The sequence below is a fragment of the Bemisia tabaci genome, chromosome 6, assembly GCF_918797505.1.
Source record: "Bemisia tabaci chromosome 6, PGI_BMITA_v3".
Lineage (NCBI taxonomy): Eukaryota > Metazoa > Arthropoda > Insecta > Hemiptera > Aleyrodidae > Bemisia > Bemisia tabaci.
In genome coordinates, this window is record NC_092798.1 from 23,545,859 (window position 1) to 23,563,149 (window position 17,291).

The 17,291-nt window shown below is 34.5% G+C and overlaps 2 protein-coding genes across 2 annotated transcripts; one reads left to right on the plus strand and one right to left on the minus strand.

The window, feature by feature from the left end:
* Positions 1 to 2: 2 nt before the first annotated feature.
* Positions 3 to 2,549, plus strand: LOC109041112 (uncharacterized). Its single transcript, XM_019057294.2, has 3 exons — positions 3 to 199; positions 1,242 to 1,445; positions 2,300 to 2,549. The coding sequence occupies exons 1-3, from the start codon at positions 155 to 157 to the stop codon at positions 2,315 to 2,317; spliced, it is 267 nt and encodes an 88-aa protein (XP_018912839.1). The 5' UTR covers positions 3 to 154; the 3' UTR covers positions 2,318 to 2,549.
* Positions 2,550 to 2,930: 381 nt separating this feature from the next.
* On the minus strand, positions 2,931 to 17,231 carry LOC109041104 (prostatic acid phosphatase). Its single transcript, XM_019057282.2, has 8 exons — positions 16,807 to 17,231; positions 15,733 to 15,831; positions 14,422 to 14,661; positions 12,756 to 12,941; positions 12,334 to 12,457; positions 11,104 to 11,315; positions 9,708 to 9,894; positions 2,931 to 8,133 (listed from the first exon to the last, which is right to left on the minus strand). Exons 1-8 carry the CDS (start codon positions 16,918 to 16,920, stop codon positions 8,027 to 8,029), a joined length of 1,269 nt encoding a protein of 422 aa, XP_018912827.2. The 5' UTR covers positions 16,921 to 17,231; the 3' UTR covers positions 2,931 to 8,026.
* Between the last annotated feature and the right edge of the window lie 60 nt (positions 17,232 to 17,291).

Sequence of the window (17,291 nt, forward strand, 5' to 3'; positions counted from 1 at the left end):
ATAGAGTTCGCCACTCTCAACTGATTGTATTTGTTTACTTTTTGCGAAATTTTTCTAAAAAGTAGTGATAAGACGCTGATAAGGTGTTAATAGTTGTTTTTTTTTACCTCATGGTGATCTAGAAATTTTTATTAAGTTAGAACAATTATCAAAGATGTCTAAAATTTTATCGAATCCATTCATATTTAGGTCAATACAGGTAATTTTCATTTCTTCAATATCCTAAGAAAACATTAGAAACCTGAATGATTTTTCTTTTAAACCTGACTGCCCATTGCGATCAACAACAACCTTTTCTCTGTACATCATTTCAATCTTACTCATCTCATTATTTTGGTTTTCTTTGAAACTTTAAAATCCTATAAGACCCTCAACTGAAGGTCACTCAAATTTGGTAATACGATAATTTGCGCATCTAGTTCCAGAAGGACTGGTTCTTAGCGCCCTCATCCTTCATGTATTTGGTAACTTTCTCGATCAGCCAGAAAATTTCTGCTTCATGAACAGAATACTAATTGACTTTCTGAGTTGTCGAGCATGAAACCCTGATAGATGACCTTTATTGAAGGTAGAGGTGTTGTCAGCTAAGTTGGCACTCATTTACATTCCGTTTGCTAGCAACCGTAATCCAGGCGTCCAATAGACATCAAGGATTGACTAAGCTCACAATCATGCTGCGGTTAATCATTGATTGCAATTGATTGATTGCATTGCAATCGTGTGTGAGCAGAATGTAAACAAGTGCCAACTCGGCTGACAACACCTCTATGATAATCTCTTGATTTTCTTTGTCATCCCCCTTGCATGCAATGAATTTATGCCAAATCGATGGCGTAAGTCCGCAATCACATATCTCTTTTGCGGTGTCTGAAAATCTCTGCCTCTACGTTATTTTTTTGAAGGAGAACAAATTGACATCATTCCTGGAAGTTTTTGCTGAATTTTCTTTGCACAGAGAAGAAAAATCATGGCAGTTTTAAAGAATTGCCATTCAGTAGTTTTCTGTTTTAAAAAATAAAGTATGACAGGAAGTCTACGACGTTGCAAACCGATTTATGTGATAGTTGTCTTACACCGCCAAAATGTTCAGGATAGCTAGTAATCGCAATGGATCTTCCCTTTCTTACTTTGCGTTATTATTAATGCAGTGCGTATTAAAGTTGATATTCACAGACAGTGATACCCAGATAAATATCTACGTCTTTTCATGATCAATTTTACCTCTGATTTCATTTATCTAGACTGTGAAACCTCATGTTCCACTCATCCGGTTCCGTAAGGGTGAGCCAGATAAGAGACAAATAGCATCTGCAGACAATAGTCATAGTGGTTCAGGCACCGGAAAGAAAACAGGGACTGTCAAACTACCAGTAGTAGAAGATCATCAACTTCCAGCAAGGTTCTGGAGAGCACCGATAGATGATAAAGAAATTGAAGCAATCAATGTAAGTTGCCTTGGTAGTACAGCCAATTTATTTAATTTTTTTTAGTAAAGATAAGTAGAAGAGAGTACAAAAGTTACCTAAAAAGTAAATTCTGGATTTTTTTCTCTCTACAAGCACTGAGGATAATTGCAAGCTCTAAGTCTGTGTCCCACAATCAAATGAACTCATCAAATGCAAAATGGCGGGTTCATCAACATTTGACGGCCCGCCGACTTTTAATAGCGGACTTGCGCAAAAACCAGTATGCATCTCTGCCATCTTACATTTGATGAGATCATTTGATCATGGAACACAGGCTTTAAGTGAAATAGTTTTTAAGCCATACTTTCAGCTCCTCTTTGAAGCTTTAATAGCACAGGAATTGGCTCATCAGTTTGAGGGGTCTGTCTCTACCGGCAGCCTCTCCTTTCAACTCAAGAAGTATTAGATACACGTAAAAAATAAAGGAAATAATGCAATGGTAAGTATTGCAAAAGATAAGTTTTTGAGAGCTTACGATTTCATCTTGCGCTCTTGTTCTACGCAAAAGTTTTGGACTAATCTGTGTTTGTTGTAGACCAAAAATATGAGAATTGAAATGAGTCCATTGAAAAACAAGCAAAAAGAATAAGATATGGCAAAAAGTAGGGAAGTATTGGAATATGTACAAAGACACACAATCTGAGTAGCATCGCAAGGTATCCCTTGAAATGAGGAATTCCTCAGATTTTCTGAAGACCATTCTATAATTATTATTACTATCTTGGATTCAATTTCTTTGTCCCAGTTTGTTGTTATACAAGCAACTCTTATTCCATTTGTTGCCTTGCCTGAAATGACGCCCTCCTTATTCCTGCCTTTGTTTTCTGTTCCAGAGTGGTGGTGCTGTTTAGTTGAAAATATCATTATTAGAGAAAAAAGTTCTTAATGTACAAGTATTATTTATTACACTCAACTTGATTGCCATTTCAGTTAGATTTTTCCAATTGTTAAGGGGTTTCTCAGCCTCACTTTTACGTATTTCTTTTCCACCGCTCAAACCTCAATTCATGAATGCACTCTCCCTTGGTTCAAGTACCTTAATTTTGTTCCAGTAAGCTAAATTAAATAAATGTTTTTCTGTTATTCTTCTGGTTCTATTTTTTCACTTGTGCGCATGAATTGTTTGAGTTGGAGCACCCTGATCTATTGAGTGCAATGAATTCAATCCAATTAAATTTATTCAAGTCAATGAATATATGATTAACTAAATCTCAATTTGCTTCTAATTACTTAATGAGCCAGTCCTAATTTTTCAATTAAATCTGGGTTGCCACAGGTATTTCAGTAGACTAAGATGTTAGGATTTACAGGTAAACTATACTTTTTTTATGGGAAAATGTTATAGTGAATGTTTCATCGGAATCTTGCCTATTCCAGAAAGTACTGGTAGAAACAAATTTCTCTCCTTTGACAACCCAATCAACTTCATTGTAATGTGCTTACAGGATATAAATAACAAACAAATTTTAAGATAAAATAAATATTATATTTGTTTTGATTAAAAAAAAGTTATGCAAAAAAATTTCATTCATCAGGTTACAGCTGACTCAAAATTAGGAGGAGACGTGTACGAAAAGGGAAAAAAACAAGAAAACAAACAAGCACTTAAAAACTACGTTCAGGTCATTACAGGGATAATCTCCATGCAGGTTTACATATTCATAAATTTTCTATTTTCCTCAGAGGAGTATCACTTAAAATGAACAATAATTGATGAGAATGAATTCTTGAATTACGATCAACTTCAGTTCACTAAAAAACGGAATACACCGACACATTTTGCCTACATGTCTAGGGATACAGAATATGTTCCTGGTGGATAGGATCATGTTTCAAGATGCATTTTTATGTATTCATTTATTTCTGTGTTTCTGTATGCACGTGGCAACGTTTGAGTTTGCTTTCGTTACAGAGGAAAATATTCTTACCTTCTTCTCCCTCTGATAAGATAGCAGTGTTATCTTATCAACATCATACAATAAGATGAGAGATAATTATTTCTTTGTTGCTTAAAAAAATTATCAAATCTCCGGACAAAATTCTTCAATGCCAAGGAAAAATAATTCTGAGAAATAAGAGTCTCCTGAACAGCAGTTTGAACTATCTTAGGTTCTTTGACATTTTGTTGGAGAGCTGCCAGCCATGGCAAAAAAGTCTGTGGTACCAAGAATTCAAGCAAACAGATGTCGACTGTATTGAAGGTAAGCGGAGAATTGATACTCGATAACTTTCAAAGGGGAAACAAATCAATTCGACAAATACCTACTTTCTTCTTCGTGTAGAGACTCTTTAGTCCTTTTCAAAAAACGATAATTTAAAATTATTCATTCATTCATTCTTATGTACAAGTCGAATAATCAGGGTAAATTAGTAATATTCTCTCTTTACATTTTATGGTACATACATTTACATTTGAATGGTTCAACTTCTTCTTGTCTTCTTCAATGCATAAACTTAACAGATCATTTGAAAATGATAACTCATTATAATTACATGTTTGAACAATTTAAGTGTTTATGACTATAATCTAGTGCTTATTCCTACCTAAAATAAAATGAAGAAGATCATCATAAACTTTCACTGATGGTATGAAATGTGTCGGAGACGTTTTTCAGGAAATTAATTTTACAGTACAAATTTTACAATCATGTCACATTGCTAACAGATGTGACAGTTGCATAAATAGGAATCAAAAAGTTCCTCTAGAACTTAAAAAGAGTTTTCGATTGAGTTGAATTAGAATCAACCCATAAAGTTTTTAAGAGGTGACAGGCATAAATGAAAGTTTTTTGATGATGAAAAAAAAATGTTAGATATTGTGAAGCCTTTCTCATATACTTGTGAGCCTCCTGCTCATTAAGTGACATAAAAATATCTCTAAAGGCTACATTTTGCCTTCAGAAAAATAAAACAATGAAATTAACATGCTTAAAGACGCAAGTGCAAAAGAAACAAATGAAAAATAATCAGTTCAGTTACAAATTAACAAGTTTATGACTATAAAAATATTTAACTAACACTGTAAATCTAATGTAGAACGATAAAGTCAAAATTAAATTTTAAAACAAGCTGCCTATTACGTCCATCAACTTTCATTTTTTGAACATGCTCGCAAAGCATACAATAGACTTAAAGGTTGCAGTTTTATAACACGGTGGAAACTGCTCAGTAGGAATCTTACGCTTGCTCAGTAATATGTGTATAAGTAAGTTTATGTAAAAGAAGTATGAAACTGGGAGGAAAATTATTTGTGCTGCAATTAAAAGGTACATGGTTTGGTTGATTTTCAGTTTATCTTGTATTGAAAAGGAATTAAAAAGTTGGGAGAGTATTCACATAAAACTTAACGGGACAAAATTTGCCTCCTAATGAGATCTAATCAGTCTGGCAATTGCAATTTGGATAAGAGCAATGCAATTGGATCTACTTTAAACAAAAAGGGAAAGAAATAGTTACAGCAGCACTTAACAGTCTTTGGGAAAGTTTACAGAAAGGGGAAAAGTATAAAGTATCCGTAAAAATTATCTTGTAAATATGATTGGCAGGTAACTTCAATCATCTATAGTTGCATTAATTTTCGAGAAGAACAAAAAATGAAGCTAATTTATTAATTAAAATCTTTAAAAAAAGAAACCCGGAGTTAAAGGACTCAAAACAAATACCCATGATGTCCTAACTACACATTTCAACTTTGAATAGATAGACAACGGGATCTGATGTGGTAAAAAAAAAGGGGAAAAGTGAAGACAATGAAGTGCCTTTTTATAGACTTGCTTTTCGATGGATTGTTTGTCACATGACAAAATCCTGGCTTTTAATTAGTAGAAAAGCATGCACAATTCATTGAAGATTCCTTGATTTTTTAAAATTTGTGACATTTACTGGTTTTCTCCAACAGTGGCATCTGCGACTAGTATACTACTGAAACTTTTGACATGGAATTTAATTATAAAACCTTAATACCTACACCTTAACATTAAACTAATTTATTGATATGTTAAACAAACAAGGTGCTCTCTTTGCGCAAAAATTTGATCTCATTAAGTTCGTATCACACTTTCCTTAAACTGCTACAAACCGGAGAATCAGGTTAAATCACTTGATGCATTCATGAATAAAAATAAAAGCCTTTGATGAAAAAATTGGTGAAATTCTTGATCAATATATTCTTCACAATCAAGGAGCAAGGTCAGATGGTTGCCTTGACAGCACACCTGACTTTGTTTTCAGAGAGCTCAAGGTATTTAGAAAATTAGAAGAGAGCTCCGTTATTTGATGATTATAGGTGAAACCAAATAAATTTGCTAACTTATAGAGTACTGCCAAAGGTTCAGTTTTTGCAGTTAGTTTCAAAGCGAAAATGATGACATCAGATTCTCCATTGCAATTTGAAAACTTATTTGATATAAACTCTATTTAATAATTATATCATTTTTCGCTCCTTGAGAATTATCTCTTAGGACTAACTGAAAGAATATGCTACTTCAATTTCATATGAAGTGCCTTACATCACTTTATTTGGTCTTCAAGAGATCATTTCAAGAGAACACAAAGGACATAGTCTTTGAGAAAAACGTAAGTACGTAACAATAATTAAATATCTGATCTACTTAATGAGATACTAGAACAATTGAGTTCAAATTTTATGTGAACATAATTCATCATTGATAAACTTAACTAACAGATAAAGACAAAGAGAGAGAAAGGGAGGGGGAAAACCACTGAGGACTGCGAAAAGTCCATAAATGCAATTGTTTCTGAGGAATCATTCAATTTCACATAAATGCCCCTAAAAATTCAGATTTCTCAAGTATAATTGATCAAAAGGTTGGTAAGTTGTAGGACCAGACTGTAAAGTATTTTTTTTTTTTTGTCTTTTCAATTTTCTATCACTTTGTTCTCTTATTTTTACTTTCACCTTAGTTTAGAAGAACTGTGACAAGGAAAATCGTTTGACGAAGAAGCTGAATAAAATTCGATAGACTTAAATAATCCAACCTGAATGCAAGTTATATTTCCAAGCATTCAACTGATTTGCCTTTTTTTTTGGTCTTTTCAAGTTACAGACAACATTTAAAACCTAATTAATAGTTACTCCGAAGTTTCCATATTATAATTTAAAAGGATTGGCAAAATCACTCTCCGATGTGACTGATAAATTCCTTCCTTTCCCATTTCAAAGAGACTTCTTCAACCTCAATAATGAATTCGTGATAACAGAAAAAATAAAAAAATTCCCTTTTTCTATTGGGAGCCATTATAGTTTTGTTTTGCTTGGAGGCACTCAATATATTCGCAGCAATGCTCAAAAACCGAATACTCACTATACAATACAAATTATCACGGACTGCGAATGAGAGACAAACTTTTAAAATCTATAAATGCAAGATACATTTTGACACTTTTGACTGAGACAACTAGGAGACGCACTTCGATAAAATATCTTGTGACTAACAGAGCAGATCTGAATAATTACAGGAAATACATCTCACAATAATTTCTATTCCAGCAGTACAGTACATCAAGCGAGGTTTTTGGCTGAAATTTGAGAACTGGTGAACCGCGTATCCAAAACTACAAAATACCGGTATATTTGAGATAAAGTAGGCCGACTTTTAGTACAAAATTTATGGATTGTCATACAACCTCACCAAGGTGCTGAGAACAGTTAAAAACTCATGGAAAAAACTGAGAATGCAAACAAAATTCTCGAAAAATGCACTGCTCATCCTGATGAATATTTGTAGTTTGGGAGAGATTGAAAAATTAAAATTTTGGCAAGGAATTACTGTACAACAAAAATAGAGAAATCAGAAACTTTGGAGGAGGATAACTCTTAAAAAATTAGAAAACATAAAATGTCTTTTTCTAACTGAACAAAGGCGTATGAAATAACACTAATATCCAAACACTTAAATAATTGTTAATAATCACAAAAATCTCTTTAATTCTCAAGAGAAGGAAAGATGATTACCTTTGGAATAGAAAGTTATGACTTCTTAACAAAGCTAATGAGACTATCTTATTTGCTTTCACGGCCAAAGACTTCTCACTTGGTCCATAATGCTTTCTTTTCAGTTCAAGAGAACAGAAATACAACAAAAAGTTCATATCAATAAATAACAACAAATAAGTTCCATAATTAAATTTTGAGTAAGTGGCATAGGAACTTCCAAAGCCAAAAGAAATCACCAGATACATCCCTGCTTCAAAATAAAATGCATTCTTGAGATCTTGAAACTTCTGCCTAGTTAGTGTAAAAATTAGGCACATCTTACTGACCTAATAGTTTTATACCATTTGCAACGTTTACAAACTTACGTCCCAGCAGCAGTCTGAAAACTTTTTGTGGTAAGGAGTCACGAGATACACACATTACCTGTATTATGGGGGTGTTGGAGACCTGATTGGAGAAGAAAGACTCAACGATAATGAACTTATTGCCTTCCTTTTCTTTTTTTGGCTTCAGTTAAAAAATCCTCCAGTGGACAAGAGATGTTATCTTTGATGCCATTGAGTTATGAAGGCTTACTTACAGACAAGGAGGTCTTCACTAATCTTTATAGGATTCCCAGGCTGAGTTTCCTGTAAGTGCGATGAACCATGTAATTTTTCCTCCACTGAAATAATGTAATTATTGTGGCCAGAGACATCAGGAATACCAAAGCTGGAAAAATAAGGGATGAAACATTTAAAGAACAGCCAATACAATGAAAACAGAAAGGTGAAGAAAAATTAAATAACCACCTCAGATGACACAATAAAATTTACACAAACTGATTGCAGTGGATGCATGGGTCATAAGACAGTTTATTGGAGTTTTTTGTTGTGTAAAACTGCCTTGCCAAGATTTATGCAGAGCTGTTTGGATAATCGCTCACTAGATGGCACAAATCTACTTGCCGCCAGCGTCCGCTTGCCCAAGACTCGGGCTGGTTTTCACGACCTCTCGAGCTTGGTAGCAGAAAATTCAGGAGGCTGCACTGCTTTGAGGATTGGCTCAACAAGGCCGAAAAGAGTTTGCAGTTGCCTTCCTGAATGGACGTAACTAGTGTTGCACCAAATAGCATATCTCTTTGAGGGAAAACTGTGCTCATACAAGCTTTTTCTCTTTGTATTGAGATTTTCAGCTTCATGCTGAATTTTCAACGCACGTTGGCTAAAAACTCCAACAAACTAACATTATTAAATGTGTCTGCAACAGGGCTGTGAAAATTGAGAATTTTGGGTATGAGTAAATAGCCCAATTATTCTTTTCTTCAGAATATGAATCAGTAAAATTTAAAACCAATCGAATGATATGGAACAAGGGTGCAACTGTAGAAATGTTTATGTTGTTTGCAGAGTTTTGAAATATCCGCTCCTGATTCATTTTGTCCAGAGAGAACAAGATAGCGCTACTGCTAAAATTTTTCACAGAATATTTTTTACACAGAAAAGAGAAATTGGAAAAGTTTTCAAGAAACAGCGTTTAGTATTTTTCAATTTAGAAAATGAAATAAGACAGAAGGTCTGCAACGTCATGAACTGAGATAAAGGTTCCTGCAATTTCACAGTCGAAATAAGTTTAATATTATTGAAAATTGTTCAAGAATGACTTTTGATATAGTACAGTTTTGGGAGTTTAAGAGACCATAGAAGGTAAAAGGTTATTACTTGGAAACTTTTTAAAAAAAACTTTGAAACTCACTTGCAAATTAAAAACTTTGATAAAAAATTAGATGCGTTTTGCAGAGTTTTGGCTGAAGATCTGGAGTAGACCTGCGGGGCGATTATTGAAATTTCTTGTTTGTCGGGACGACATAGATGACATAGGTTAAAAGGCGGAGCGTGATTGGTCGGCTATGTCTTATCGCTGCTTTATCGTGCCTTTGTCAGGTGGAATGATCGACATACTGTCGGAAACTTAAGTGGTGCTGTTAGCTTGTCGATCATTCCACCTGACAAAGGCACGACAAAGCAGCGATAAGACATAGCCGACCAATCACGCTCCGCCTTTTAACCTATGTCATCTATGTCGTCCCGACAAACAAGAAATTTCAATAATCGCCCCGCTGTACAAGAAGCATCCAATCTCCTATCAAAGTTTTAAAAATGCAAGTGAGTTGAAAGGCTTTTAAAAGTTCCAAGTTTGATACCTTACGTTCCACTGCCCAAAATTAAGGTGACTGCCTTAACTGAAGAGTTGCTGAGTTTTTAATATTGATAAAGAGACTGATAGGTGTAATAATTTCAACTTACTGGCAACTACGTAAATGTTGTGCATGACGAGACTAGATATGTTGTAGGAGCTTTCACACTCGCTCTGCCAATCATCAGGAACCACAGGTTTTGTAAGCAAGATGAACTGATCGAGAGGACAGTAGAATAGGCATCCTGGAAGTACTAACTCATATGGTGGCTGATCAGTTGTGTTTCGATAGTACAGCTGCAATAAAAAAAACTTGTGTGAGAGGCAAATACAATCTTTTGGTCGTAACAGCGTTTGTTATTTCAGATATTAATTAAATGCACAGGGTCAGTTAAACAAGTTAAACAATGGGCCTAGGTTTAAAGCAAAAAGCAGAACTTACAGTTAAAAAGAGAAAGAAAAGTGTAAAAATATTTAACAGTTTTGCCAACTGTATTTAAACATTTATTTTTCCTGGGCAACGATATCCATGAGATGGCTTCTGGTCTTAGAATTTTCATCAGAGCATGCTAACAGAAAAATCAGAGAAAATGATGCACTGACTCTTTAACAAATATTTTAAGCAGAAAAAAACGTTGTCAAAACCCATGCTACAGGCTTCTCATGGCCCATGGTGTAGAGCTTATGGTGATCAAAACTTTTTCGCCTGAGATTCATTGGCAATGTATTAGCAATCTGTTTAAAGATCAAAATCTGGTTTAAACAATTTGTTTTCCAAATTACTTCACAAAGCTAATAATTAGCCATTATTAAGTCAAGATACCACTACATGAGCGTCTTAACAATCATTATTCCACAAAAAATAGAGCTACATAATCCCAGATATTAACTTTTGCCTTACTCGTTTACATTGCTTGCATAGTTAGCACAAACCTCTGTACAAATATTTCCTCCTCACTTTGTGAAACTAATGATTTTCTGAATTAAAAAGTGATTGTGTACTCTGTTGATACAAAGAAATCAGTTGTTGAACTGACACTCATTTTGCAGTCATTTGGTCTCAAAGTCAATGTTAAATCAATCTGGGCAGTAATCAAGTGACCATTATGATTTTGAGAACTACACATTTTAATGACTTGGGTTGCATGAGCAGACAGTTTTGATGAGGAGACGATCTCTAAAAATTATAGTGAACCAATAGGTAGAATTTAAAATATATCGATTACGCGAGGTGATGACAGTTACTCTTCTTGATGTTTACTACATAACAGAGACTTTAAAGTTGAAACTTGGCATTAATAATAATAGTTTCACAATAATGACAGTTTCTTCCGGTAACTTTATAGTTTTAAGAACTAAACTCTCGTTTAGGTGGTTTGCTTCACCTACAGAACACTGATTAAGGAAAAATCACATGTGAACATAGTTCCAAAAAAAGTTGAAAATGTACAGAGAGACGTAAGAGAAGCTTCAAGTCTGAAGTATGATGAGATGATGCTAACTTACAGAAACAAAATGTTCATTAGCTGAGTTCTTTCTCAATTCAAAAATGATGGCAGCTGTGTAAGGAGGAGGTGCTGAATTGTAGAGATTAAGAGCCATTAAAACAGCAGCTACGGTAGTGTCATGGGCTGAGTAGATCCAAAGCTTTCGATCAGGCGTCAGTTTCCCTCTGCTTTTCTTTTCAAGGTGTTTTGTGATTTGACCAATTAGAGGCCCTGGAAAAAAAAAATTCATAAGCTTAAGGGTTGGAAAAACCGTGAATGTGTGGGGAAGATAACCCATAATTACAGTGCTTGTCTTTTAAAGTTGAAATGACTTAATTTGTGATTAGAAATTGTGTCTGCTTTTCAAAGAAAATATTAGATAAGTACATAGAACACTTTTAAGGTATGTTTCTTGGACAAAAATTTAAAGAAATCAATGATTTATGGTTCTGAAGAAGAATTGAATTAAGATAACAAGTTTCTTTTGATGAAATGACCCATTTTGAAATAAATTCGCCCATTTGACAAAAATCTTATCTGGCGATTTTACATATAAAAGGAAGGTAAAAAAAACGTTGATAGATGTTAAGTGCAGCTTGCTTCATGTACTTTTAGCTGCTAAATCCCAAAATGATTTTTTTTCAACTAAACGATTTTTGGATAAATCTGATTTTGCAAAAAGAGTAGTGTGAACTTAAAAAATGTCAAGTCGTTTTTGAAACCAGGCAGCTTAAAGCTCAAACACCTGTTACAATTTATTCTCCTTTCTTTTCATGCATCAAATTATCAGATACGTTTTACCCACATGATGCAAAACGGGGGCTTACTTGAAAATGGATCCTTCAACCAAAAAAACACTCTGCTATTAGTAGGAGCAATCTGCATTCTTGGGCATTCTATGGAGCTTTATTTTTGTACTTTTTGCTGCAGATTTGAATACTTAACTAGGTTTTTCACGTCATGCACTAGTTTTTTTGGAAACTCCAATTTTTCCAAGGGAGACTCTTTTTGGGGGAAAACTCTAATTTTCTGGAAAGTTCCGATGTGTTGGAATGTTTTGGACATTTTATTGGAGCTCAGCTCTAAAAAATATATGGGAGAGTTCTAATAAGTTACCATTCACATTGTATGAAGCCTGATCAAAAATTTGCAAGACTGCATTCTTTGGTTGAAAAAAGTTGCTAAAAAATTGAAAAATAATTGTTTAACATACATGGAGCTACAAACAAAATTAGGGAGGATTTTATACCTGCTTTCAGGCGTCTCATTTCCTGAGATAGACTTGGTAACATGAATGCAATGGAACTGACAGTTTTCATGGGTTCTGGAAAAACGGCTGCTGTCCAGTCAGGAAGCCCAAAACCATAGAGACTCTGCCAAGAGAAAATGAAAGGCAAAAATAGACACACTTATGACTGAAATAGATGACAAAAGATTTTAATTTCATCTGAGAGGAGCTCATGTAAGTTTATAGAGAAGTGTTAAACATGATTTATCCATTAAAAAACATTGGTTAGAACTTTATTCCACCGTCAAAACTTGTGTAATGAAATTTTTTTTTTTTTTCTTTCCAGAGGATTTGATAAGTACATATCTTACAGACTTAAAATATTAAAGTGAAAAAAATATCCTTGTAACACTGATTAATTTCACAAAAAAAAGAGCACATACCTCAATAAAAAGAACATCATAAACGTCTAATATTCCGAGGACTCCATCAATTTTTTTCCCCGAGTGAAGGGTAACATACTGATACAGCTGCTTATACTTTTCGTTTACAGCTTTCATTATGGATGATGATTTTGCCTTTTTCAATTCATAATCATAGCGTTCACAAGGTTTTTTCTGACTTAAAATCTGCGAAACATGGAGAAAGAAAAGGTCTGATTTATGAGGGAGGAAATAAAGTTGAGACAACTCAATTGTTTGGCCGGTTTATGTGTATCAATTGTAAAGTAAGCCAATCGACAGATAACCATTTGTTTTTCACCTGGACTCATTTTTTAAGTAAGCCAATCGACAGATAACCATTTGATTTTCACCTGGACTCATTTTTTAAGACCAGAGCGATGTAAATCCTCAGATTTATTGGCTTCAGTTTCTTGCTATCAGGGTTGCAGAGACTTCTCAGCCATGCAGAGGGGGATCTTCTGCAAGAACAGGAAAATAAATGGGGGAACTTCTTTGAAAATGGGACAAAACAGTGGAACCTGGGGCAAAATACAGCGTTTCAGCAATGAGAGAGTCCAATTTTTTGGGTAAAAGGTTTTTTTTTTTAAGTCTATAGGGGAAAGGGATCATAAAATTTGCTAAAAAGATGAGGGGAAGGTTGATTGAATTTGGGTGAAAGCTTGGGATGAGACCTTCTAAGTATACCCCTGCTAATGATCAGTTCCAAACTTTTCACTTGAACATATGTTCCTCAAAGTTAAATCTAACTATTGCTTACTTATTTCACTAACTGTATTATATAAGATTCCTTCCTTTTTTTATTTTCTACAGTCAAGGTTCCAGGTCTTTTACGTTGGTCTGGACAACCTTTACAGAGAGCCTGACTTACTGACTTTACTTTTTTAAGAGAATTTTGTAGCCTTGAGACTTAGAGAAAATATTAAGTGAAAGTTTTTCAAAAAACGAACCGTTGTTGTGACCTAAGGTGCCAGCTTGTCACTTTTTTATTAGAAAAAATTAATCTTGAGATTCTTATGGAAGGGCTTTTGTGAAAGTCTCTCCCTTTTTTAGGCAACTCAACATGATATTAAAACTATACAAATACAATATAAATTGATACAAAAAGGTACAAGTAAAACAGAGAAAAAATGATATGGATTAATGAGAGTCTAATAGTTCAAAACCAGCGCAGTTAAATGGAGTGATTTCATGGAAATGACGATAAAAAAAATGCTGGTCTGATAAGAATAATTGCAGGAAATTTATCGACAAAGTAGACTGATTTTTTCTCTCTCTGGTTTCAGGTAACCTTGATCTTTCAAGTTTCCAAAAATACATTTTTATTCTCTGATAAGAATGATACGATACTAGACTGCGAGGAGACAAAAAACAAATATGAGGAGCATTTCAAAACACCTCTACCATCTTGTACAGATGTGGCTGTAAGCTGATACTCTACATACATATGTACTTACTAACTGTCAACCATTGATCAACTACAGTTGAAGCTGTTGCTTGCATCTATCCTCAACTCAGAATGTAGTTGACGAATGTGGATAATAGAGAAAGAAGTAATAAAGGATGTTTTGTCAAAACTAGAATCTAATAAAGAAAAGTTGGCGAAGTGAAAAGTGTATGGAAGAGCTCTTAAGCTATTAATACTTACATAATCCATTGACTCCGGTACAGTGTGAATTGGGATTGGCTGCCAGGAAAGATTTTGGTTCCAAATTTGTGAAGTGACAGGTGGGTAGAGCCCTGCAAGATGACTTTCCACACTCATCAATGTTCTATCAACATCAGTGCTTTGCACATAGATGTCAGATCGATGGTACTGCTCAGGGAGGAGTTTGCTGTATCGATCCCGCATCCAGCGACCAAACTCATAGTGCTGCATTTTACCTTTCTGCAAAAAAAATATAGGACAATCATAGACAAAAGAGGAGGGCAACACAAAAATTATTATACCTGGAAAATGTTAATTACTAAAAAAAATTATAATAAAGGTCTTGCATTAAATTCAATTGTTCTACTTTAAATGAATTGCTTCAGTTCTTTGACGATGTCAACATACTAAATTTTGGAGCGAAAAATGATTATTAAGCTTGAAGGGGGAAGAGAAATTAAAATTTATATAAGGGTGAAACTGTTTTTGGGGTTTTTTTTTTTTTTCAAAAAAACAAGAGAAAAAAAACAAAAAAAACCTAAATAAAATAATGACTTGGTTATTTTCTTCATTTTTTTTTACGAAAATGAAATAAAAAAATAAATTAAATTTAAGGAAATATTTAAACATTTCCTCAAACAAAACTGAAATATTATTCTTCCTTTAAAAAGAAGATTGACCAATGAAGAGTTGAGATAGCAATATAATAGGGAAAATATCTCAAAATAATTTGATATGGTATGAAAGATGATAACACAGGGTTCCCATTCCCATGAAATCACAATATTGGGCTTTTTACAAATAGGTTAAGGATTCATTTTTTTTTATTATCTTAAGAAAACGAGATAAGAGAACATTATAGCATTGCATGACGCACTTACAGGGGAAAGGGCATCTCCTACATTACAATGTTATAGGACAGAGGGGAGAGGCTAAAGCTCAGTGTCATGCGATGAAAGTATTTGAAAGATACCATATTTTCAAATGAAAAAACAATTTAGATCAATGACTAAAAAAAGGAAGGTAAGTACCTACACGTAAATTTGAAGAGGTGGGTGTGACATGCAAGGCACTATTTCCAAGTTTCAAGGAAAAGCTGCATAATAATACACATTTTTACGGCTCTATCACTTTAGGACTTGTCACCGAACAGGGAAACATCCTATATCTTACTTTCAGCGCCCAGAGCTCCTGCTTGGCTTGAGTTTTTTTTAGAAATGACGATTGTCCTGATTTTACTCCTACCTCTTTATTTTATCCAAAGATTTCCTCTCAAAAGGGTTTAATGCATGGGTCAAAAAGGCAACTTACATTCGTTAACTGACCCCATCCCATGGGCCAGTATGAGGCATTGCTGTAGGGATCATTTTTGTATGTTTCAATCGGCGATCGATCTCCGTGCCGGAAAATCTGTGGAAAAATCAAAATAAGATTTTCTTGAAGTCCTAGTTTCATTTGACTTGGGATGAAACAAAAAAAAATGCAAAAGAACGGAATAAAGTTTCTGAAATTACGTTAACAAGTTTATGTCTTAACTGCTTGACTAAGTACGACATCAACAGCCTGCACTGCCATTCCTGCACAAAAAATATAATGAACACTGCCCCTTGGCCCTGCCTGAGGTTCCAAGGGGACACATTTTTTTTGGGGCTCTTTGCAGCCCGGGTAGAGCCCAGTTAAATTGCTATTACTACAAATGCGTGCTCAAGGCTTCCAAAATTCAGGGATTAAAGCCAAGTGAAATCTGCAATTTATTTACTTTTTTCTTCCTAATGACTGGTTTGGGCTGAGCTGATTTGAGTCAAACAACACTTTGATAGGTTAGAGGATGATAGCGATAGGCAAATCGCTGAGGTACGCAACAGACCTATTGCGGAGTACGCAATGTTCAATTCGTGTACGAAACCCAATTCAAGAGAGTCACTGTCTCCTATCTGTACAGTCTAGCAATGTGAAGATGGTGGCATCAATTTATAATTTCTTTCCTCCCTAAAATAAATAATCAGCGAGGCCATAAAATATTGCCTTGAAAAAAAATATTTCCTAATTAAAGAAAGATTCTTAATAAAAGAGTGGGTATTTTCTCAAAGGTGGTACACTAGTTACGTATCCTCACTTTTTGCCAAAATGGCACGACCATACGTTAAAAAGGAGACAGTGGCAAATGCCTGCACGATGACTTGCACAAGAGGATCAGTGACTGCGATGGCCAAAGGCATCTTACCATGTCCACCGAAAAAATGATGAATTCCATTTATGAGAATTTACCACAGCGAATGATTTACGCATGTAAGTAAGCAATTGCACGAAAAACAGTTCACATACATTTTACACCCAATCAGTTTGTAAAAACCTGGAAAACATAAGCAAGTATGAAGTACTTACAACATTGACGAAGACAACTTCATTAGGATCGTCTCTGGTTGATTTACAGGAGTAAGGCTGGATTAATGAAGTGAGCGTTACAACGACGTAAAAAATTTGATTGTGTGAGAACATTATGGAAGCATACAAAAATTTGGAAAAGTTCTTTCGTGTGTGGAAATGACTGATAAACAATTGACTACGAACACATGGTAGAAAACAGAAAGCTATCTAAGTATCTAGTTTCAATGGACGAGATCCCGGGGAGACGTAGAAAATCAATTAATTTAGACGGATGGAATTTTGCCGAAAAAAGAGTTAATGATAATGCAAATTGGATAACATGTATAGGTTGAAAATTACTTTAAGAGTGCTGAAAAAAGGCAGCGATAAGAGTTATCTGTTATCTATCTCGAGCTTCAGCATTCCCACAGACACGGCCACACGGGTTTACCTTACCACGACCACAGCCACAAATCACGTAACATTGTTGCACAATCAGTAAA

Coding starts and splice junctions, on each gene's coding strand:
- LOC109041104 (XM_019057282.2), bottom strand. CDS start 16,920: ATGTTCTCACACAATCAAATTTTTTACGTCGTTGTAACGCTCACTTCA. Junction 11,316..12,333: donor AATGAGACGCCTGAAAGCAG/GTATAAAATCCT, acceptor TTTTTTTTCCAG/GGCCTCTAATTGGTCAAATC. Junction 8,134..9,707: donor CAACATTTACGTAGTTGCCA/GTAAGTTGAAAT, acceptor TTATTTTTCCAG/CTTTGGTATTCCTGATGTCT.
- LOC109041112 (XM_019057294.2), top strand. CDS start 155: ATGTCTAAAATTTTATCGAATCCATTCATATTTAGGTCAATACAG. Junction 200..1,241: donor TCATATTTAGGTCAATACAG/GTAATTTTCATT, acceptor TCATTTATCTAG/ACTGTGAAACCTCATGTTCC.